Source organism: Bos indicus x Bos taurus, chromosome 26, assembly GCF_003369695.1.
Source record: "Bos indicus x Bos taurus breed Angus x Brahman F1 hybrid chromosome 26, Bos_hybrid_MaternalHap_v2.0, whole genome shotgun sequence".
In the NCBI taxonomy this organism is placed as follows: domain Eukaryota; kingdom Metazoa; phylum Chordata; class Mammalia; order Artiodactyla; family Bovidae; genus Bos; species Bos indicus x Bos taurus.
The window spans coordinates 2909746-2932742 of record NC_040101.1 but is presented as its reverse complement, the minus strand read 5'-3'; the positions used below and the strand labels follow the sequence as shown (position 1 = coordinate 2932742).

The following is a 22997-nucleotide window of genomic DNA, read 5'->3' as shown; positions in this document are numbered from 1 at the left end:
TAAACCCTTATCCACTTTATAATTGGGTCATTTTCGTGTTGAGCTTCTAAGAAGTCTTTGTGTATTCTGTATACAAGTCCTTTATCAAATATATCTTGCAAATTTTTCTTTCAGCTTGTTCCTTTTCTATAAGGTATCTTAACAGCATTTTTCACAGAGCAAAAACTACTTATGATAAAGTTCAGCTTACCCACTTTTTCCCTTTCATGGAGGTTTTCATAGTTTCGCCTCTTCGATTTAGGCCTGTGGCCCACTTTGAGTCAGCTTCTGTAGAAGATACAGGGTCTGTCTAGATTCATATTTTGCGTGTGGCTGCCCAGTTCAAGCACCGGTTTTTGGAAGGATGATCCTTCTTCCATGGACTTGCCTTTGTTCTTCTAATTCTGTTCCATTGATATATGTATTTTTTTCACCAATACATCCTATCTTGATTAATGTAGCTTTATAAGAGATTAATTTTTTCAAATATTGAATCAGCCCTCCATTCCTAGGACAAACTCCACTGAATTTTAATATCTTGTTTATGATATATTTCTCGATTTGATTTGCAAGTACCTGTTGAGAATTTTTGCATATGTGTCCATGAGAGATTGTGATCTGTGCCTTTCAGCTTCTTTGATTTTGGTATTTGGATAATTACAGTCTCATAAAATGCCTTAGGAATTGTTCCCTTCTCTATTATTCTGAAAAAATTATGCTGAATTGATCTATTCTTTTAAATGTTTGATAGAATTTTCTGGTGAAATTATCTGGCCCTATGATTTCAGAAGATTTTAAACTATGAATTCAGTGTCTGTGAGGTCAGTAGTAACATCCCCTCTTTAACTTCTTGTGTTGATAGGGGTTTTTAATGAGTCTTGCTAGAAATGTATCAGTTACCTTCTCAGAGAGCCCGGCTTTGGCATCATGTGTTTCACTCTGTCACTTTCTGTTTTCAGTTTCACTGGTTTCTGTCGTCACCTTCATTATTCCTTTCCTTCTTCTTTCGGATTATTTTTGTTTTCTTTTTCTGGTTTCTTAAATTGGAAGCTTATTATTGTTATGGGCTGCCCTGGTGGCTCAGATGGTAGAGAATCCGCCTGCAGTGCAGGAGACCCAGGTTCAGTCCCTGGGTCGAGAAGCCCCTGGAGGAGGGCATGGCCGCCCACTCCAGTGCTCTTGCCTGGAGAATCCCACGGACGGAGGAGCCTGGTCGGACCATAGGGTCGCAGAGCTGGACATGACTGATCAACTCAACTCATTATTGTTGTGTTTTATACTGTCATTAATTTGAGACCTTTTTTCTAAAATATGCATTTAATACTATAAATATCCCTCTAAATATTGCTTTAGCTGTGTCCCATAGTCTGTGATGTGTGTATTTTCCGTTTCATTCAGCTCAGTTTTGTTTTCTTTTCCTTAGGATTTCTTCTATGGCTCATAGATTATTTAGAAATAGCTTATTTACTCTTCAAATATTTGGAGATTTTCCTTTTCACTTTTCCATTATGATCAGAGAAAATCATTTGTCTGATTTCAGCTGTTTTAAATGTGTTAATGTTTGTTTTGTGACCCAGGATGCGCTACATCTTGACTAGTGCTCCATGTGTATTTCCAAAGAACTCTGTTACTGAGCGTTCTATAGAGTTAAGACAAGTTGGTTGACAAGTTGGTGTTTTTTTTTTTTCCCGCATCCTTGATTTTCTGTCAGATATTTCTGTCAGTTACAAGAGAGGAGTAGTGAAGTCTTCAAGCATAATTGTGGAGTTAACTAATTATCGTTTCATTTTCGTCAGCTTTTGCTTCATGCATTTGAACCCTGTTGTTAAGGTACATAAACGCTTAGGGTTGGTATGTCAGACACTTATTTCACTTTATTGCTATCTAGTTTCTTACATTTTATTATTTTATTATCACATAATATTATCTGTTTTCTGTCTTTTCCCTCTGTTTTCATTTTTCGTTCCCCTTTCTCTCCTTCCTTTGGAATAGTTCAGCATTTTTTAGTTCGCCATCTCTTTTTCACTGTATCATCTCTTACCAGTTTTCTGGTGGTTGCTTCAGGGACTATAATACCTCACACGCATCACTGTCGCAGTCTAGCTGGAGTCGGCGTCTCACCACCTCAGCGTGGAGCGTAGAAGCCCCACCGCCACGGAGCCCTCTCAGCTCCGCTGACGGTTCTCACCTGCACACACTGCTGTCTTCTCTGTTGACGTCATGGTCTTCTTTCAGTCGTTAAACGCATTTTGAGGAACTCGACAGAAGGAGGATCTGTGGTGTTTAGCCAAATAGTCTCCACTTCTCTGGTTCTGCTTTTATTCCTGATGCTCCACACTTCCCTGTGGTATTGTTTTGCTTCTTACTTGAAGGGCTTCCTGTAGCTTTTTAGGTCTGTTGGCAGTGCCTTATCTCTAGGTTTTTTTGATCTAAAAATGTCTTTATTTTAACTTCACCCTTGAAGGATTTTTTTTTTCAAAACGAGATATAGAATTCTGAGTTGATGGTTCTTTTCTCTCAGCACTTTAAAAACTGCCATTTTGCTTCCTTCTGATCTCTGCAGTTTCTGTAAGAATTCTACAGTCATTCAAACATTGTTTTCCCACAAATAATACGCCATTTTTCCTTGTTTTCCAGATTTCTATCTTCATCCTTAGATTTCAGCAGCTTCATCTTGATGGGTTTGGGAGTGGATTTCTTTGGGATTGTCCCTTTGCACATGGCTGAGCTTCTTTTAAATCTATGGTTGTGTATCTTTTGCTAAATCTGGGCAATTTTTAGCTGTTATTTCTTTGAATTTTTTCTCCACCCCACGCTTTGCTTTCTCTCCTTCTGGCACTCCAGTAACACGCGTGTGAGGCCTTCTGGCTTTTCCAGCGCGTCCCCCAGGCTGCTTTGGATACTGTCGTTCGCTTTTGGCGTTCTTTCCTGCCTCTCGGGTTGGCCATTTATGCTGACTCGTCTTCAGGCTGGGCGACTCTGCGTCGGGCGTCTCCAGTCTGCCTAGAAGCCCATGCCGTGCAGTTCTTCCTTTTTGCATATTGTATGTTTCAGTTCTACATTCTCTGATTTTTCTTCGTAATTTTCATTTTTTTAGAAACTCTATTTTCACTTGCTCCAAGGGTGTTCTCCCTTCACACAGCGTTCTTACCACAGATCCTGTACAGCTGTCCTCAGCTGCGGTTTCTCAGGTTGTCGCATGTAGTTTGGGTGTCGCACAGTTTTGTTAATTACACCTCACAAAGCTTGGCGGGGCAGAGGTTGTCAGGAGAGTCTGACTTCCATGTCTTCTTGGCCATTACAGTTGATGATTTTCTTTTCCCAGGAAGGCTGAGGATTTCCTGACTCTTCATATGCTGAATGTTCTGGACCTTGTAACCTGCTCATTTTGAATAGATGTTCTGAGGCCCTGAGTCTCATGTGAGTCCTGTGGGTAACGCCGATGTTCGTGTTGACGAGACCCTTGACCTGGCTGGATGCAGCCCCTGAGTCCTGGCCAGGCTCCTGTGGCTGCGCTCTCGGTGTCTGCGCCCTGCAGCCTCCGCGGTCTCCTCAGGGCTGCCCCCGGGACCACAGCAGGGGCTCAGCCTTCCCTCCGTTCTCAGTCTTGCGTTTCGCATTGGATCCACCCGCACAGCTCCAGGTCTGGTGTGGTTTCCCAGTCCCTCTTCCTCCACAGCCTCCCTGGTCCTCTCCCACACACTCCTGCAACCGCACAGGCCTCTGGGGCCGGGCAGCAGGAGAGATGGAGAACACAGGGGCCCAGCCACCTTTGGGCCCACAGCCCTTCCCCTCAGAAAGGGTGTTTCTCCTCAGAGCTCTCAGCACCTGCCGCCCCCACCATTGCCACCCCCAGCACACACTGCAGGGTTGCCTGGGGCCCAAAGAGTTCAAGACAGTAGCCCTGGGGGGGCTTCCCCCTCTCAAGGCAGCGAGGGCTCCTGGGCTCCGTCTGAACTGACGCCACCTCCAGGGTCCAGGCCGCAGTCCGTCCTGGGTGCGTGCAAAGTCCCGTCAGTCTTGTCTGACTGTGTGACCCCCCCCCACCGGACTATAGCCCACCAGGCTCCTCTATCCATGGGATTCTCCAGGCAAGAAGAGTGGGCTGCCGTTTCCTCCTTCAGGGCATCTTGTCCACCCGGGGATTGAACCTGCATCTCTGGAGTCTCCTGCGTTGGCAGGCAGGTTCTGTACCACTAGTGCCACCTGGGACGCCCACAGCCAGTCCTGGCTGGGGATTTCTGAATTAGAAGTGGTAAGCAGGCACCTTATCACAGCGCATCTTCCAGTTCTTCTTCCCCAGCCTTTCCTCCCCATGGCCCTGCGCTCTGTGCCCTGGCTTCAGGGAGGCACTCAGTAGCGTGTGCTCACCCATCCCTTTGCTCTCATGGCCTCCCTCCTGGGCTCCTTCCTGGGAAGGTCGTCTGGCTGCTTTGATACTGAGACAGCATCAGGTCACGTTAGCCGATATGCTCTTGAAGAGCATGTGGTGTGAGAACTGTGCTGGATTCGCCTGATCAGAACCTGGTGCTCACTCCAGGGTGTTATGGGCTCCCTCTGTGCCAGAGGCCAGAGAAGGCCAGGCCTGGAGAGCCCTTGGAAAGTCGTAAACCTGGCAGGCGGCCATGACCCAGGCGTGGACACCAGGTTCGGTGCTATGGCAGGGCATCCCACAGGCATGCAGTGTTGTCAGCAGCCTGACCCACGAAGTCCTATCCAGCAGCCCAGGAAGAGAGAGGGTTTAGAAAACAGTCTTCACCAGGTTTAGGTGGTTATAGTGGGCGGGTCTGAATAGCCACCCAGGCTGAAATGGAAATGACCAGGTCCTTAGGATAAGGGAGAGCTAAGAAGCAGTCTCGACCCCACCTGAATTCCAGAGCAGGCTGGAGAGGGCAAGGGAGAGGAGCACCCGGAGTGTGGCCTGTGGAGGCCGCGGCCTGCCCCCCGTGGGGACCTTCACAGGAGAGAAAGGCGGTGGTTCAGTGGTTGCTGCTGCTGCTGGTCAGTCTCCAGGTTGTGTCCAGCTCTTTGCGACCCCATGGACTACAGCACGCCAGGCTTCCCTGTCCCTCCCCGCCTCCCAGAGTTTGCCCAAGTTCATGTCCATTGTGTCGGTGATGCCATCCACCCATCTCATCCTCTGTCATCTTGTTCTCCTCCTGCCTTCACACTTTCCCAGCATCAGGGGCTTCTCCAGTGAGTCAGTTCTTCGTGTCAGGTGGACAAAGTGTTGGAGCTTCAGCATCAGTCCTTAGGGCCACCTGAAGTAATGGTCCCACCGCTAAAGATTTATATGGTCACCTCACCAAGACTCTTGAGTCCCTTGGACTGCACGGAGATCCAACCAGTCCATCCTAAAGGAGATCAGTCCTGGGTGTTCATTGGAAGGACTGATGTTGAAGCTGAAACTCCAGTACTTTGGCCACCTGATGCGAAGAGCTGACTCATTGGAAAGACCCTGATGTTGGGAAAGATTGAGGGCAGGAGAAGGGAATGACAGAGGATGAGATGGCTGGATGGTATCACTGACTCAACAGACATGAGTTTGGGTGAACTCCGGGAGTTGGTGGTGGACAGGGAGGCCTGCGGTTCATGGGGTCACAAAGAGTCACACACGACTGAGCGACTGAACTGAACACCTTCAAGAGAATGTGTTTTCCACCTTATGTTCATTTTTATGAGCTGATTTTTTACTACATTTCAGAATGATATTCAGCAGCTCGCAGTTGCCCCTCCTTTTTGGAGAAGTGGGGCTCAAGTCTGATTTTTGCACAGGTCCAGAGCAAAGGCATTGACTCTGAGAGCTGCTTAAGACTAATTAATGCATTTGCTCCCTACGGGGTGGATTGAGTTCCAGGTAACAAAAATGATGTGCTTGATTGCAAAATACTGCATTTTTTTCAGCTGTTTGTCCTAAGATATCGCCGGGCATGTACAAGATGAGAAATGGTTGCCTGTGAAAAATTGATGACAAAGCCAAAAATGTTTGATAAACTCCGTGCTCACACATGGGCTTGTAATTGTTTCATTATACGATGCTTCTGCCCTTGGAAGGAGAGGCGCTCTGTGACTTGGCGGTAACCTGTCAGAGCAGCGCTGGGCTGGTACTCCATGAGGGCGGAGGAGCGGACATGGCTCCTCGGAGCTGCTGTCTCCAGTCCCCTGCGCACGCACCCCTCACTGTCCCTGCCGGTTCAGTAGGTCCCAGGCTGCTCTCGGGACAGCCTGGGCAGCACCCTCTCCCCGGGCCAGAGCAGGGAAGCTGGAGCCGGCAGCTCTGCTCTCGGAGGAAGGCTGGGATCTGGCCTTGGCGTCTTGCGGTATTGACTCGGGCTGCTTTTATTGTGTCTTTTTCAAGACAGCTGTCCCTGAAACCTCTTTTTCTCCAAGATACCACCAAGCTGCCCTGCTTTTCTTTTTCCTTCCTTTTCTTTTTAAGTTAGGCACAACAGTGGTGACGATAATAATGATGAACAGTTTGGTTTCAAAATGCTTTCTAAAGAAATCACAGTAAACAAAGTCTGTTTGCCTAAGGAAACCCTCGCAGCAATCAGCTAGTCACACAACCGCATGTGCTAATGAACCCAAAGCTGTTAATGTGGTTTCTTCAGTTAAATTGATTCATGAATTTTGAAGAGAACATTATCTAATGAATTTTCTTTGAATAGAAAGCAATTAAAAGGACAAATCAGTCTGATTAACCCCAAAGTCACCCTCCTGCCACAAATGGTGTAGAGTTTGAAATTATATCATAAAAAACTAGAGCACATTCGCTATCTTTCTGCCCTCTGCTAATCCATGTAAATTAATGAACAACAAAGTCAATTTCTTTGCTGACCCTTTTCTAGTATCACCTGGATTATGCTGATGTTTAATTTGCTTAATGTTATAATAAAGACTAAACAGATTTTTTTTCCCAGTGAAGTGATTATCATTCCCTTCAGTTAAGAAGTGATTTTTATTATTTAACACGCGTGTAAGGGTGTGTTTCCTTTAAGAACCAAATCGCACTTGGCCAGCTTGGCGTGAAGTGTAATTAGTGCTGTTCTGGACCCAGGAACTGCCCGTGGAATCCTTCCCTTTGTTGCTGTGTCGGGCGCTCCTGCCCTCGCCTTGGGGGAGGTGGCGGGGCGGGGGGTTGCTGGGCAGCTCCCTGTCCCATGCTCGCGGACACGCGTCTTTTGGGGAGAGATGAGAGGCCTCGACTGAGACGGCCCGGCCCATGCCCAGCTCCTCTGCAGCACCCTGCACACCCGGAAGCACGCTCGGCCTGCAGCAGAGGGAGAGGCTGTCCTGTGTCCTCTTCTTCACCCCTGCAGCAGCTTGATGTGGCTGCTCATTAAAACGGGGGTAAGGCTGTTTTATCTTTGCAGCTCTGCTCCTTACGGATGCCTGGAGCCAAGGTCACCACCAGCCTCGTGGACCGCGGTGTATGGCATCCTAAGCCTGCTCGCGCTCGGGTGTGGACGGCTAAGCTAGCACCAGGCCGTGATCCAGCCCACGGCCTCCTTTTCCTTCTGCGTCCCAGCTGGAGTCAGGACTGAACAAGCAGTACAAAGCTTCCAAAGTTGGTGTGCACGCAGGGCCTTCTGTGCTTGTGAAGTGAGCTGTGTGCGATCCACACCCGCGCGGGCCCCAGGAGAGCGTGCTGCAGGCCCACGTGGAGCTCCGGGGAGGTGGGAGGGCGGGCCGTCTGTGCTGCCCGCTGGCGGGGCCTGCGGAGGTGCCGGCCCGCCCTCGGCTCGCCTCCCGCGCGTCCTCTCGTCGGTGACGTGGTGACAGGACCCCGTGCGGAGCTGGGTTTTAATTAAGTCACACCTCTGTGTACGCTGTTGCGTTTTCTCTTTCAGGGCTGGCAGCTGTTTGTATCTTAGCTGTTGGAGCCGTTTGTCCCAATAACGTCATTTGCTTTCTCCCTTTCAGAGTCCTTCACCAGACAGGTGTTATGGAAGCTGCTGACGCTTGTGAAATTCGGAGAAACGGTTTCTTACCAGCAATTAGCAGCCCTGGCGGGCAACCCCAGAGCAGCGCGGGCCGTGGGAGGAGCCATGAGGAGCAACCCTGTGAGTGTGTGGCTGCGGGGGTCAGCCCGGCCGCAGTCAGCAGGGCACTGGGGCACCGCGCTCAGGGTCTGAGGGTCCTTTGATTCAGGCGAGTGTCAGAGGCAACCTGGGCTGTTGGGGAGGAGAGGAGGTGTTCATGTCGGGGCCTCTGGAAGGGGGCCGTCCAGTCTCGGAAGGCTGTGGCAGGGGCCTGGCCAAGGCCACACTCACCTGAGGACCCTGCAGGGGATGGGAAGGGCACCCCGTCCACACAGCAGCTCGGCCTCTGGGAGCCCTCACACTACCGCACTGGGCCCTGGAACGTCCCCGGTGTCATTGGTCTGCGGTGCCCAGCAGACCTGGGCGCCGTTGCCCCAGGACGCTCTCTCCAGACCCGGGTGCTGTCAGTCAGGGATGGCCTCTCCAGACCCGGGCGCCATCACCCTAGGAGGGTCTCTGCAGACCTGGGCACCATCACCCCAGGACGGTCTCTCCCTGAAGCTGTAGGGACTCTGTAACATGGTGGGAGAGTGCCATCCAATAAGGAAAAGCCAACAGATGGTCACATCGTGGGGTGGGGAGTTACTCCATCAGATGGACCCAGTTCTTAAAACATCCCTGTGGCTTTGCTGTGTGTTTTCAATACGGTTTCTGTCTGTGCTCTCCGGGGAGAGGCGGGTTTGCCTGGCACGGCCCGCAGCCCCCTCCCCTCAGCTGGCAGTCCCCGGGGCAGGGCCAGTGTCTCAGGAGGGCGGCCACTCGGCCTTCCACACAGAATTGCACCACTGCTGGTGCAGGGGCGGCTCCTGTGGGTGTGCGTGGGCTGTTACAGTGCTTGTCTGCCTGGAGAAGAGTCTGCATCCACGTTAAACACCCCAGATTGTCGGGAGCAGCACGCGGCAGATGACAGCACCGCCGCCTCCCGGGTCGCGAGCTCCGCGTGGCAGAGGCGGGGGAGCGGGGCGGTGTCGTGTCTGCACCCCTTGTGCTTCCATCGCGGCGTCCCAGGGTGTCGTTCACACACGCTGCCTCCACGGGCTGCAGGCCCCGTTTGCATGGCACACGTGGATGGCCCTGGATCAGTTTCCAGGGGTAACTGTTGAGGTTTCCCAGTGACGCTGACGCAGCTCCTCCCCTCTGGAAGGCCCCCGCCTTCTCCCAGGTCACCCTGTTGGACAGTTTGACTTGGCCCCGTGCTGTGTGTCCACTCAGGGCCTCTGGGTGAGCTCAGGAGGTGCCCGCTTCCTGCCTCCCAGGGTCACTGAGCTGTGTAGAAATTCTCCTGTCTGTCCGCACTCCATTCACGCCCTGGGGATGCTTGGTCCTTCTGCTCCCCTCCCTGAGGCTGGCCTTTCGTCCCAGAACTGCCTGCCCCCACGCCGTGTGCAGCCCCGCTCACTGACGTGCACAGCAGCCCACACCTGCCCCTCGTGACACCCGCAGTTCCCACTCTCTGAAGTGGCCAGGCTGTGGCTGCTGGCGACCGCGTAAGGCAGCACTCAGAAACCTGTATTGTCCTGCAGGTAGCAGGACTGCCTTCTCCTACTGTTAATCTCTGTGACTGTTTATGCTCATCTCTGGCCCAGCCCCTGACATCTGTAAAGCAGGCTCTCACGGGGCCTGAGACGCTTCTGTCCGTGCAGTCCCTGTCCTGACGTCCCCGTGGGCGCATGCCCAGGTGGCCTGAGGACACGGGGAGGATTGTGCCCGCACCGTGGCCCCTCATGGTGGTGCCGTCCCGTGACAAGGGTGGCGCGGCAGCCGTGAGCCTCTGGCCTTGCCCTGGGCATCCCTCTGTCGCAGGGCACTGCCTGGCCTCACACAGGAACCCCAGCCTGACGAGAAAGTTGCAGAGGACCCAGTAGATGCCTCCAGGGGTGGCTCAGAAGAGCTGGGGTGCTCCCGGAAGGAGACAGCCTGCGTGCCTTGCAGCTGGGCCAGCTCAGCGGAGTCAGCCGTGCTCAGAGGTCTTCGGGTCATCCATAGAGAGGGCTGAGGGGTCCTAAGGGGACCCGGGGATATGAAGGGATAAGGGGCCTAGTCAGGGACTGGATCTGGTGGACACGTCCCCCTTCTCAGTGCTGACGGCAGAGTCCAGCCACAGAGCCACACACGTAGGCATAGGGAGCACGGCCTGGAGACGTACCCAGTGAAGCCATCTCTGTGTTCAGGAGGAGCGTGACAGGCAGACGGACGCAGAAGCTGCAGGACGCCCTGGCACTCACCATGTGCCCATTCCGTGATGTCCGGCAGTAAACAAGGACACGCTGGCCCCCCTGATGGCCTGTGCTCGAGGCGTGGGCTGCTCACCCACAGACTGAGGGGTGGTGTCTGCTGCTGGGGAGGTTTCAGCCCACCCCAGGCCCTTGGTTTTTCCAGAATTTTCCATGAACAGATTAATAGCCCAGGTATAATGTCTTGGCAGCCCTCCGGAATGCCCTGTCCCAGACCGAGCCCTGGAACGGCAGTCTTCTGGTGGGGCAGGTTGACGAGGGCTCACACACCCTGCCTGATAAAGCCCCTTCCTGCTCATCCTCAGAATTTGCTAAATGCAGTTCAGAGCCAATCAATACTTGCCAGAGAGTTTCCCCACCTTTTCCTAAACAAGTGCGTTCCTGAGGAGCTCGTTTATTCGCAGATGCCGTGAGCCTTAATGACCCCCCGAGTCTTGTCCTGCCAGTCACCCAGATGGCTGCTGATAAAGATTTAGCATCGTGTTCTAAGTGTCAGGGCTGTCAGTGGGGCTGAACCATTTGACCAGAAGAAAAAAACGCACAGGGAGCTATTGATTACAGCTTCTCAGTGTCACTTGTTCACCAGGATTTAGGTATTGATGAGGCCGCAAGTGAAAACAAGCTCTTTCCCTTGTGGGCTGCTACCCACAAGAACAAAGGCAAAGCTGGAGAAAATGCTCAGCCAGCGCCAGAATCAGAGGGATTCCATTATTGATCGAAAGGCCCCTTCGTGTTATTTTTGTTGGAGACAAATCTATGGGTTTGGAAGTTTTATAGCATTTGAGAAAGGGTCTGTGTAAGTGATGGATTCATGTATTGGATGAATTAGATTTCACAGCATGAAGATTTCAATGCAGCTATGATATTATGAGCTACTTGGTTATTGATAAAAATTACATTTCATGCGGCACGGGCTTTAAAGGAGAGGGCACAGAGGGCATGGATCCCTTGGAATGTCCTCAGGGGCACAGTGAATTTTAGCAGGTTTCATTATTTTAACAGTCTGGAACCTGTCACTGAAATTAGCATGACCAGAAGCAGTGTTCCCGCTTCTGGAGGTGAGAATCGTGTGTGTTTGGTCAGTCACCAGTTCCCATCACAGATGAAGACTGATCATAGCTCTCTCTGTAATTGCTATTCCCGGCCGGCAGCCTGTTATCTGCGTGGTGCACAGACAGAGAGTCGCGTTACACACTCGCAGTTTCGTAGCTCGTTGGGCAAGAGGGAAGAGAAGGAGAGCTTGTGTGTGAAGTCTGCTGTTCGGGAGGAAAATTGAATTGGAGCCTAAATGTTTATGAAACTAAATTGAATTAAGTGTCTACCTCCTTATCAGTCAAAAACTTGAATTGTGTATTATCTAATCATGTCCTCCCAGCAATTATTAATGTGACTACTGTATTTGATAAAAAACCCCCAATCAGAGCAAACACTCTGCTCCTGAAGTTTCCTGTTCCCCCCGGTTGTGTGCTGTGGGCAGGCCCAGCAGTGTGTGGCCGCTTCTCGCTTGGTCAGGCTGTGCAGGAGAGGAAGCCCGAGCCCTCCTCAGCACACGGGGCTGGAACTCCACAGACAGCACGTGCTCCCACGGCAACCCAGACTCCCCAGAATCCGAGTCAGGGCTGGTCTGTGAGGCGCAGGAGGTCAGACAGCTCCCTGCGGGCCCTGCCTCTGCGGCCCCCCGGGGCAGCGTGCAGAGCACGGGCCTCCAAGCAGCTTTCGGCCCCGGACGAGAGGCTCACTGCGCCCTCAGGTTGCGGAGTCTGGCCTGGGCTGCACGGAGGGCATGTTCTCCCTGCCGCATCCTCACTGAGCAGCGTGTCCAGGACAGGACAGGGCCGGGAACCCAGCCACCCTCCCGGGACCAACAGCGGGGCACCCCAGGGGGAGTGTGTGTCACGTGGCGGCAAGTGACAGCCTGCTCCACCCGCAGTGAAGGCCTCTGGTGGGGGCAGAGACGGCCTCCCGGGGAGCAGAGGCGCCTGGTTACCTTGAGCGGGGGCCCCCCACATGTGGGTCTCTGAAGGCCTGCGTCTAGCTTCCTGCGCCTTCCCCTCTCCAGACAGGACTTCTGTGCCGGCGGGCAGGCGGTCCCTCTGCCGGACTCCGCAGGTGCTGGGCAGACACGGTCCTGCCTTTATCCAAGGACAGTTGCTCAGTGAGTCACCCTCCCCTTGGGGGTAGAAGGGGGCCAGACCAGCCCAGGAGCGCCACCCCCCTCACCTGCAGTCAGAGCCCTGTGCAGACAGCAACCCTCACCTCCAGGAACGGACCCGGTGGGGCTGCCAGGGGCCCCTTGGGCCTCCTGCTGAAGAGGCCGCAGCCGGGCGGGCCGGGTCCCTCCGGTGGGGGTCGCCGTGAGGAGCACGGGGCAAGGTGGGACTCACCTGTGTGGCTGCAAGAGGAGCCACAGCCCCTGCCAGAGTCACGTCCAGCGCCTGTGGGCCCTGCCGTCCAGTCCAGGCCACTCCGTGGGGTCTCACGCTCCCGCAGGTCTGCATGCGACCAGCTCCGGGCCAGTCAGCGGTGTGCCGGAGCTGGAGGAAGCCCTGTTCTGGGGGCGTCTGCACCTCGTGTGCAGGCCCGCCTGCCTGTCCAGCCTCCTGGGAACTGGGCCTGCCCCTCCCCTGGGGCTGGTGCGGCAGCGTTGTGAGCTGCAGGTGAGCCTCTCTAGGAGGTGGTGCTGGGCCCGTGTTTCCTGGTGCGACTCAGGGATGCTCAGCACTTGGCCGGCTGTTGCCCCCAGGATCCCAGCGGCAGAGCCTGTCCAACTGTTGGGCAGTTCTCCGTGTTTGTATCTGCTTTCTTTGTGAAGTGCCCTTGCTTTCCGTGGAGTCACCCTGCTGAATTAGGCAGGCATCTAACTACTACGCTTGTCTCCAGATGTGAAAGGCGCAGGGCAGCTTTGCCCTCTTAGGGCTTTTTTGGGAGGTGGGGAAGACCCTGTGGGAGGAAGGGTGGGGGGCAGGGCCCCAGGGCAGAGGGTCCATCCCAGCCTGGGATTCGGGGGTCTGGCGACTGCTTCTCAGATAGGAACAGATGAGAAGTGGAGCTTCTCAAACTTTCTGTATCAGAGGCTAAGGAGGGAAGCAGCCCCCCCAACCCCGCAGACCCCCGGGTCCACTGGTGTCTGTAAAGCAGGGTTGGCAAGCGATCCCTGTAAAGGGCAGGACAGTAAATGTTTTCGGTTTTGCAAAAGCAGCCACGTAGTATGTACCAAGTGGGCGTAGCTGTGCTCCAATGAGCCTTTATTTACAAAACCAAGTGCGGACTGCCTGGGCCGCATCCACGGTTAGCCAGCCTTGGAGTTAGAGTGGCCTCTGAACACAGCGTTCCCTGGCGTTTCCTCTTACTTCTCGGAAATGCTTGGGAACTTTGCGTGGCACCTAAACTTGGGAATGTCTTCTTAAATTCTGTGCATATACATTTTAAATCACTTACCAAGTGAAACTGTTTTGTCCTTCCAAATCCTAGCATGAAGGGATTCTCTAGAACCCAGCCTTTTGGGCACCAGGAACAAGTTTCGTGAAAGACAGTTTTTCCACGGACCCAGGATAGGATGGGGGTTGGTTTTGGTTTCACCTGCCGCTCCCCCGCGTGGTGGGGCCTTTTTTCTCACAGACCACAGACCTGGGTGTGTCCGGAGGCTGGAGACCCCTGCTCTAGAAGATGCCCCACATTTACCTTGGGCCTGCCCCAGCCCACCCAGGACACTCAGAGGCCAAGGGGCGACTTGTGCTGAGACGGGGCCTGCGCGTGGCTGGGTGGGGGCCGCCGGGGTGGGTATGGGGCCAGGCTGACGTGGCGCCTGCATGTGGCTGGGGGGCCGCCGGGGTGGGCGTGGGGCCAGGCTGACGTGGCCACCTCGCTCTCTTGCAGATCCCCATCCTCATCCCGTGCCATCGAGTGGTCTGCAGCAGTGGGGCCATGGGCAACTACTCCGGAGGAGTGGGCGTGAAGGAGTGGCTGCTGGCCCACGAGGGCCGGCCCGCCGGGAAAGCAGCCCGTGGAGGGGGCTCCCGTGCCACCGGATCCTGGCGCGGGGCCCTGGGTAGCACCGCCAGCTCCCAGCCCGCAGGCCGAGACTGAGTGTGTGTGAGCAGTGTGCTAGGCATGGGGTGTGTGCTGGGGAGGTGGGGGGTGCTGAGGGAGGGTGGGGGGTGCTGAGGGCGGGGTGTCTCATTAAAGGAGCCAGAGTCTCAGAGGTGTCATGTGTCTGCTTCTTTACGTTTTACCGTGAAGAGAGCCCAGGGCTGCCCCCCGTGGGTGTAGCTTGCTCACTTCTGTCACTGTGATTGTCCCCTTGCTGAATCTCTTGAATCAGAGGTGAGAGAATGGGAGCCTGGCAAACGTGAGGATGACTGCCCTGCAAGGAAGGGGCATCTGGTGCCCACCAGGAACCGCTGGCTGCCTCAGACACCATGGTGGTACCCAGGGCCAGCCAGGCCCCAGACGGCCAGACCCTCCTCCTGCAGGCCCATCCTCGGCAAATTGGCCTGCCTGCAGCATGCTCCATGCCTGCCCTATCCTTTCAGCTGCCAAAGCTGCTGCGATTATGCTACTGAAGGAACAGGGGTGGCCCTGAAAAGACATGCTTACTCAGAGACTCCAGCTTTATCTTCCCAGCTGCCCGAAGGCTAATGCAAGGTGCATCCGTTTGGGGTCGCGTCAACGGAATAGAAAATAGCCACTTGCCAGAATACTTTGGGAAAACAAATAGCTCTTGGTGCCTGAAATGGCCCCTCCTGAGGAGTGGAGTCTCGCCCAGCCGGTCTCTCGCCACTCTTGGCCTGAGTTCTCTCAGGACCCAGGGCGAGAGGGACGCCTGCCTCTCCTTCCTGACTCACGACCCCGAGCCTGGAAGTCCGGCCGCTGGCGAGGTGGGTCAGCTCCGGTCACGGTACAGGTAGGGGCACGTCCCGTGCCTGCTGTGCACACTGTCTAAGGCGTGAGTGCCGTGGTGTCGTCTTAGCTTCACTATCAGCCCAATCCAGGAAGCGTCAGGGAAGCTTGTGTCTTTATATGTGGATGAATAAAATGGAGCGTATGATGGATGGAGGATAAACGGTGCCTGGCTGTGCAGTAGAAAGCTGTGTTTTTGTCAGGGCACCTGTGACAGTGTAAACAGCAGCAGGAGAGCTTGAGATGTGTGTGTCCACACCCGGGTGAGGGCGCAGCCCTGGGCGTGTGTGTGTGTGTCCACAACTGGGTGAGGGCGCAGCCCTGGGCGTGTGTGTGTGTCCACAACTGGGTGAGGGCACAGCCCTGGGCGTGTGTGTGTGTGTCCACACCCGGGTGAGGGCGCAGCCCTGGGCGTGTGTGTGTGTGTCCACACCCGGGTGAGGGCACAGCCCTGGGAGTGTGTGTGTGTGTGTCCACAACTGGGTGAGGGCACAACCCTGGGCGTGTGTGGTTTGGGTACACTTTGTGTGTGACCTCACCACTGACCTCACACTAACTAGGCTTTTCTCACCGATCTACAATTCTTTGCATCCTTTTCTTATATCAGCCAAATTAATTCTGGATTTTTCTCTTAAAAGTAAAATACGACCATTTCCCCACTGTCTTCTGATCTGGTCCTCCTCAGGACTTCTTTAGAGCCGAACCAGAGTCTTTACAGGGAGCTGCCTAGATGTCTGATCTCTGTGGACGGACGCTGAGTCTCCCTGCTCCATCCACCCAAGCTCCTGGCTCCCTAGGTGAGCCTCAGGAGCTGTGAGTGACTCCCCATCTGACACGTCAGGAGGGTGAGTGGGGGCCCCGGGTGCCCTTCACATCTGGGGGCTGTGAGGGCAGTTGTGTTCTGAATTCTCTGAGGAAAAGCTGTGCTCCAGGGACTTGCAGCCCCAGGACCCCACTGCCAGAACAGAACCAGCTGCTGGGCTGCAGCCCCAGCTCCCAGCTTTGGGGCCTCGGTGTGGGGCTGTCAGTGCTTCTGATGGAGGGCGCCACTGAAGGGTGCTGGGCTGCACTGGGCAGGCCCGGCCCCCACTGCTCGAGGAAGGACTTGAAGAAGGGATGTGCTGGACAATCCCCAGGGCACGTGCTGTCTGTCCGGTTGTCAGTGGACGGGCAGACCTCTCCGCAATGCTGTCAGACCCTCAGGATGCATCCCAGGCCCCACACCCGCTGCTCCTGGGCCTGGAGAGTGGGGACCCCTCAGGGAGGGGGCCTCCCACCGTGATCTCCAGGTGCCCCAGCAGCAGGCAGCAAGGGAGGGTCCCAGATCAGGCAGCCCGCCGGGGCCAGGCCCCACCCCCAGGGGGTCCTATCTGGGCCCCGCCCACCCTTGCTGACACACAAACGGAGTCTCCCGGGTCCCAGCAGCAGAGCCGCCCCAAGGGTGGGCCTCAAACCGTTCCAGGGGCAGCAGACTCCGCAGGGGCCTCCCGGAACTGCCGTGGCTAGAGGAGCACCATGTTTGCAAAAACAAAGATGGGAAAGGCACAGGGAAACACAAAAATGTTCTCCCAGTGAAAAGAGATGCTGAAACAAGGACAGGCCCCAGGCCCCCTTGTGTGCAAGTTCCCTCCATCCAGCGCCCAGACCTGCGAGGCAGCCGTGCGGCCCATGCACACCACCCTCGCTCTTCCTGGAGACCTGGGTCATGGAGGGTTCAGAAAGAGATTCGTTTTTGCAGAACCAGCTGTTATGAACTGGCTGCCCTTGACCATATGAGAGGCTGAGCTGCGGAGGGCTGGCCTGTCCCCACCCCCGCCCCCAGGGTCGGGAGCATCACGTAGCCCCCCTCGCTTGCACACCTGAGCTGCAGAGGGATGAAGGGACAACAGGCCTGACTTCCTGGTGCCCAAAAAAGAGGAGCTGGAACTGGGAGGGCACCAGGAAGGCGCGGTGAGGAGGCTGGAACCAGTGCAGGCAGCTGTGTTTCTGAGGAAGAGCATGGGCTCACCGTGGAGGTAATTTAATCAAGCTTTTTTAATGGGTGTCCACTCAGCCAGCAGAAAATACCATGGTTCCCTCGTGCAGCGTGACCACTGCTTAGAGGCGTCCTCATCTCCAGCTTGAATCTGTCTGGTTGCCCGCCCCGCCCAGGCCTCGCATCTCCACCCAGCAAGCTCTCCTTACCCAGCGCCTCCTCTTTGGAGCAGCTAAGCATGTCCAGGGGGTGTGTTTATTACTGATGTCATTGTTTATTCCTTAACCTGTTATAAACAGCAATGTTATCCCAGGATGAAACTCCTTTAAAGCTTTAGGGTAAGAGAAAGCCATGCAGGCAGGTGGCTGGAGACATCTTGGGGGGTGATGGTGAGGTCGGCAGAGCCCGTGGGTTTAGGTGCTGCCCGGGAGTCGTGGGCGGGGAGCCCCTGTCTGTGGGGCCCTCCTGGTGCAGCTCTGGCGGGGTGGGTGGGCACTGCTGGCCATGTGTCCCCATGTCCTCAGCACCCATAGGCTCAGCCTGGCACGAGCGGTGCCAGCTGGAGCCCCGGCCGCTGCAGGAGCAGGTGGGCCGTCACAGCCCCGGCCATGTGAGCAGCACGCGCTCCACCTGGGAGCTCACCCCCGGGCCCCTGTGCTGTTGAGGTTTCAGGCTGTGCACAGGCGGACTTGGAAATGATAATCGTGTTATCTTGGCGCGGGACACACACAAACACCCACCGCTGACGCTTTCCCAGGAAGGGCCCTCGGCAGCGGGCTCTGGGCTGACATGCTTAGGCCTCCATGTGCTTTGTCTGCACTGGGTTTTCCCGCTGCTGTCCTGGCAGGGGTCCTGGCTGAGGACTGAACCGAGTTGCCTCTTCCGGCCTGTGCAGGCTTTTTGTTTCTTGTTCATGGGCATTTGATTGAAGTTTGTGTTTAGGGAGTTGAAGTTCACATCAATTTTACCTGTTATCAGTTTGAATGACAATGAGGTTTAATGGAACTCTGCCAGGCAGCCTCGTCTGTCTGTCTGTCTGAAGGAAGTGGGGTGGCAGTTGAAAGCCAGACCCGGAGCCTGGAGAAACTGCAGGACCCGCATCCCTTAAGTGGCTGAGGGCAGCCGCCCAGGGTCCTCGGACCCTGCGGCTCCAGTTGTGGACAGATGGACAGCGTCTGGCCTCCATCACCCAGGCCAGCTCCAGGGGCCCCTGCTGGGCAGACGGGCTGGAGCGGACAAGGACGAGGACGAGACGCCAGGCCATGGACGGCACCTCGGTGGAAGAAAGGGCGGCGTTAACGAGTCTCAATGTTTCTAATTCGTGTTTTCTTCTCCTCTGAAAAAAAGCCGTTAAGAACAAATTCCATGTGGACGGCAGTTAAGATTAATCCTATAAGCATGGCCTCGGTGCCTTTGGCACCTGCAGAGACCATCCACTAGCAGCTTGCTGGGAGCAGCCACGCTGGGAAGGGTGGTGACTGGTGCTCGGACTCTCCGGTGGCCACTGGCGCTGTGGTCAGGACGGACCTTGCCGGTGGTCGTCATGGACTCTGACGTGGTGGGACGCAGAAGGATGGGCCGGAATCTGCTGCTCTGGGGAGCCCCCTGACCAGCTTTCCCGGTGTGTACATGGATGCCGGCACATCTGTCTGGATGCCGGCCGGGGGCTGGGAGTGGCCAGGGCTGCAGCATGGGGAATGGAGGGCAGGAGCTTCACCTCTCGCTTTGCTTGTTTCTCAGCCTGGGCCCTCCCTGGCACTCAGGCCACCGCACGCACACGCCACGGTCTGTCAAGGCTCCCCGTTAACACGTTACTGTAGTTGGGTTCCCAAACACAAGCAGCGTGTGCTTCCCAGACTGGTTTGTTGACTTAAATGAAGAAAAGCCCATCTGGAGAAAATACCAGTGTCCAAACACCAAGCAGCATGTGATACTGAGCAAAAAGCGTTGCTTTTGCGCACTTTGATCGCCATGACGACAAGGCAAAGTGGATGCAGGTGTGAGACTTCGGGCAGGAAACGCGGGAGCAGGTACATGGCTGAGCTGCCGGCTCCAGCAGCGGGTTGGGTCCCCGGGCCTCTGGGCACAGATGCTCCCCGAAGCTGAGACGTGACTGGGATGGCTCGTGGCACCCCCTGCCCATGCCCCCCAGAGGAGGCAAGGCCGGCCCTGCCCAGCCACCGCTGGGCACTCAACCCAGGGCCAGTCGGGATGACAGGCCTGGCGCAGCAGGACGCTGGCCGCCCTCGGTGCCAGCCTCTGCCTCCTGCCTGGGGCCCCAGGGCAGGGACTGGCGTCCCTGAACACACTCGCTCACTTTCTGGTTCAGGTCTTGTGGACGTGTTTCTTTGGGAAGTGAAATAGCCCCCCACCCCCACCCCACAGGGTTAAATTTCGTGGGAACTTGGAGAACCTCCCAGGGAACAGACATGACGCTGCACCTGATCCTGTCCCTGAACAGAGTCCCTCCTGATGCTGGACGGGTGAGCGGAGCCTGGTGTGTTCCCAGGCGCTTCCCTCGTTGCGCTTCCTCACTGTTTCGATTCCCAGAAGGCACATACTCTGCTGCAGAGCACATACTCTGCTGCAGAGCCCCACGTGCATGGGCCGGACCCGGGCAGAGCCCCCTGCCCGTGGCTGTTGCTGAGACACGGCATTAACCCAGGGACCCCGGCATGGCCCTTCCCGCGTGTCTCGGGGGCGTCCTGCAGCAGCTCCCCGCCGCTCTCCAGCAGCATCCTCCGCATCCCGCTCGGCCACCCCTGCCTGGGGGCTGCCTGGTGGGACGTGGCCTGGTCCTCCTCCTGGCTGGGTCCTCGCAGTTCCTGGGTGTCCTCCTGCCCCTGGCTGCCTCCAGCCCCCTTCCTGTTTGTCGCTGTGCCCGGCAGGGTGTTGTGTGACACAGAAGGTGCCCAGGAGGGGTGCGTGGACACGCCCAGCCCCCACAGCCCCGGCCTCTCTAGCATTGGGTGGAGTCCCAACACACAGAGCAGATGGAGGGTAGGGCTGATTCAGCCCAAACCTTGTCCTCCATGTGGAGACACCGTTCAGGGCTGTTCTGTTGGGACTTTGGCTTCTGGATTCCGGTGTGGAGGACCCTGGGGTGGCAGGGAATTCAGAAATCCCCCAGCCCCATGGCCTTTCCCACCCAGTTTCTAAAAGCGGCTGCAGCTGACCAGTCCTGGGTGCTGAGTGCTGGCCAGAGGCTTTCTCCTACCCTCTCTGACCCCGGACAGGTTCCAGCAGGCACAAGGTGACCACAGTCCTGGGCCTCCCATGCTGGCCCAGAGCCTACTCCCGGGGCACGTGTGGTGACAGGCTGAGAGGCAGGGGCAAGAAGAGCATTGGCGGAAAAGGTGGCAGTCCAGATACGGCACAGAGTGGCCAGGACTCCATAGGCAAAGGGTCCGTCTCCAGCTCCTCGGCACTCCTGTGACACGGAGAGGGTTAAAAGCAGAGGGGCGCTGACCTCGTCTTTACTCTGCTGCCTTATGAGCAGCAACTGAGGGCCCCTCAGCACCTGTCTGCCTCCTGGAGTGACCACAGCCCAACTCTGTAACCTCTGGATGAGGACAGGGAGCACCTGTGAGTGAGCGCAGCCGCGCAGGGCTCTGTGGGCAGCTGGGGAGACGGCAGCTTTAAACGTAAGGCAGCGTTCAATTCAGAGATCTGTAGTTTTGTTGAGTAAATCGTACATAACCTCATCACACAAGCTGTGCAAGGCAATTTTAAATCTAGAGGCACTGAAAAAAACCCCGGTGGTGTGTGTACCTGGCAGGCCCCAGATGTCTCCACAAGAAGAGAAGAAGGTTGGAGCACGGCCCCCAGCCTCTGCCTGGGACCCGGGAGCGGCACAGGCCCTGCCGCCCCCCGCGGAGGCCTGGCGGTGTGCACCCTCACTGACTCCGTGCACACATCTGGCTGCCACGTGACTCCAACCAGAGCCTCCGGACAGCGCATCGTGCAGTCAGTCTGGGCGCCCAGCTCTGCTCACCTGCCAGAAGGCCTCCCGCACCGTCTCCAGGCCGAGTGCCACACTGAGAACCCGCATTGATTTAAAAACTGCCTTTTCTTTGAGATGCAGAATGACACGTCTAAATATTACACCACCAAGAGGTACGTAGCTGTCGGTACTTTTCCATGCAAACATCTGACTTCTGTGCCTGGAAGCGATGTGACAGGTATTGTGTAGTTTCAGGCAAATTGGTCTCAGATGTAGATGAACAGATTTTCGCAAGGAAGCGCTGGGAGCTCGTTGGGTGTTGGGCCTGAGCCCACGAGGCCGCTGAGGGCTCGCGTACCGCTGGCAGTGGCCTCCTCTTCTCCACCGGCCTCCTGAGGGCTTCTCAGAGCCTCCGCTCCCAGCACGGTGTCTGCAGACCCTCAGCCCGCGCTCGTACTGCTGGTTCTGGACTCCGGCTGCTGTCACCACTGGCTTCTGTGCTGGGAGGACGGTGCAGGCTGGAGCCTCCTCTCCTCCGAAGCCCCTGGAGCCAGCCCCGGTGCTGTGGAGGGGAAGACACCACCTCCTCAGTGGTGAGGAGCTGCGCTGAGACCCTGTCTGTCCACTGCAGGGGCCGCGTTGTCCTGCAGCAGCTGTGGGTTGAAGAGGGCCCCAGAGGGACTTGTGCACAACCAGACCCCTAGAACCTGCGCGTTTGACCTTTGGGGAAAAGGATCTTTGCAGATGTGCGTCCATGAGGAATCCCACGGGGAGATCTCCCTGGGTTGTCTGTGTGGCTCCAGATCTAATGGCTCCATCCGTCTCAGAGGTGCAAGAGGAGGACACCCTTGGGGGAGAAGGCCCCGTGACGATGGAGGCAGAGGCTCCACGGGCCAAGGGTGCCCGGAGCCAGACGAGGCAGGAGGGACCCTCCCCTAGAGCCTCTGGGGAGTGTGGCCCTGGCGGCCCCTAGTTCTTGGACTTCCGGCCTCCAGAGCTATGAGAACACACGTTTCTGTGGCTTCGAGCCCCCGGTCCGTGGTGCTTGGTGCAGAGGGATACTGACACGGCTTCTATAACGGCTGTGCGGCACATCCTCGGGCGGTCAGCCGGCAGTGAGGTATCCTGGGAAGCCCCTCGCCTGCGTCCGGGCATGGAGGGTGCTCGGGGGCAGACGTGGGGTCCCCACGTGCCCCCTGCAGGAGCCCTGGGGGGTGATCTTGGCACCCTCATCTGAGGACTTGTCCCCCACGGGGTCTTCCTGTTTAGCGAATCAGAGCCCCGTCTGCTCTCCCTTCCCTCGCCCCTCGATGCACTCGGAGCGAAGCCCATGAGCAGCTCTGACATGGGTCTCCAGGCCCGTCCCTGAGGCCGGAAGCACTCGGAGTTGCCTCTCTTCTGGCCTGTTGCTGACAACGGGAGTTGGGGTGTCTGTGAACTCAAAGAAACCCGCATCGGTGCGGCCACTCCAGGCGGTGGCCACTGAGAAGCCAGCTGCCCTGGGCAAGTGGCTCAGAGCATTCCAGCAGGACTGACGGTGCCCCTCGGGAGCCGTGCACAGCCCCGGAAACGAGCGCCAGAGCCAGGCCAGCTCCATGGGTCAGCGACGGCGTCCCGCGCCCAACGCGGCCGCCAGGGCACCTCTTTGCTCAGGTGCCACCAGGTACGTTTTCCCTGCCAGCGGCGCCAGTGTGTCCCAGACCCACCAAGAGCGGGGCAACACGGGCCTGAGGGCTAGCAGGCAGGCCGGGGGAGGGTGCGCACGCCGTCGGCATCCCGGGGAGACCTGCACCCGCTCGGGTCACACAGCCGCAGGTTAAACGTGAGACGGCACTTCAGTATCAGCTAGGTTAGAAAAGGACAAAACATGTAACGCTCTGCCTCCGGAGTAGTGAAAAGGACACACACACGCTGAGCCAGGCGGA

General features: G+C 56.3%; 1 protein-coding gene across 3 annotated transcripts in view; it reads left to right on the top strand.

Moving 5' to 3' along the window:
* The window catches only part of MGMT (O-6-methylguanine-DNA methyltransferase), a 278866-nt gene extending 264413 nt beyond the window's left edge, over positions 1–14453 (top strand). For all 3 annotated transcript variants that reach the window (XM_027528875.1, XM_027528876.1, XM_027528874.1), the window contains 2 exons: positions 7903–8042; positions 14132–14453. In XM_027528875.1, coding sequence (XP_027384676.1) covers positions 7903–8042; positions 14132–14341 — 350 coding nt within the window. In that variant the 3' untranslated portion in view covers positions 14342–14453. The remainder of the gene's footprint in view (positions 1–7902; positions 8043–14131) is intronic.
* The last annotated feature ends 8544 nt before the right edge of the window (positions 14454–22997 follow it).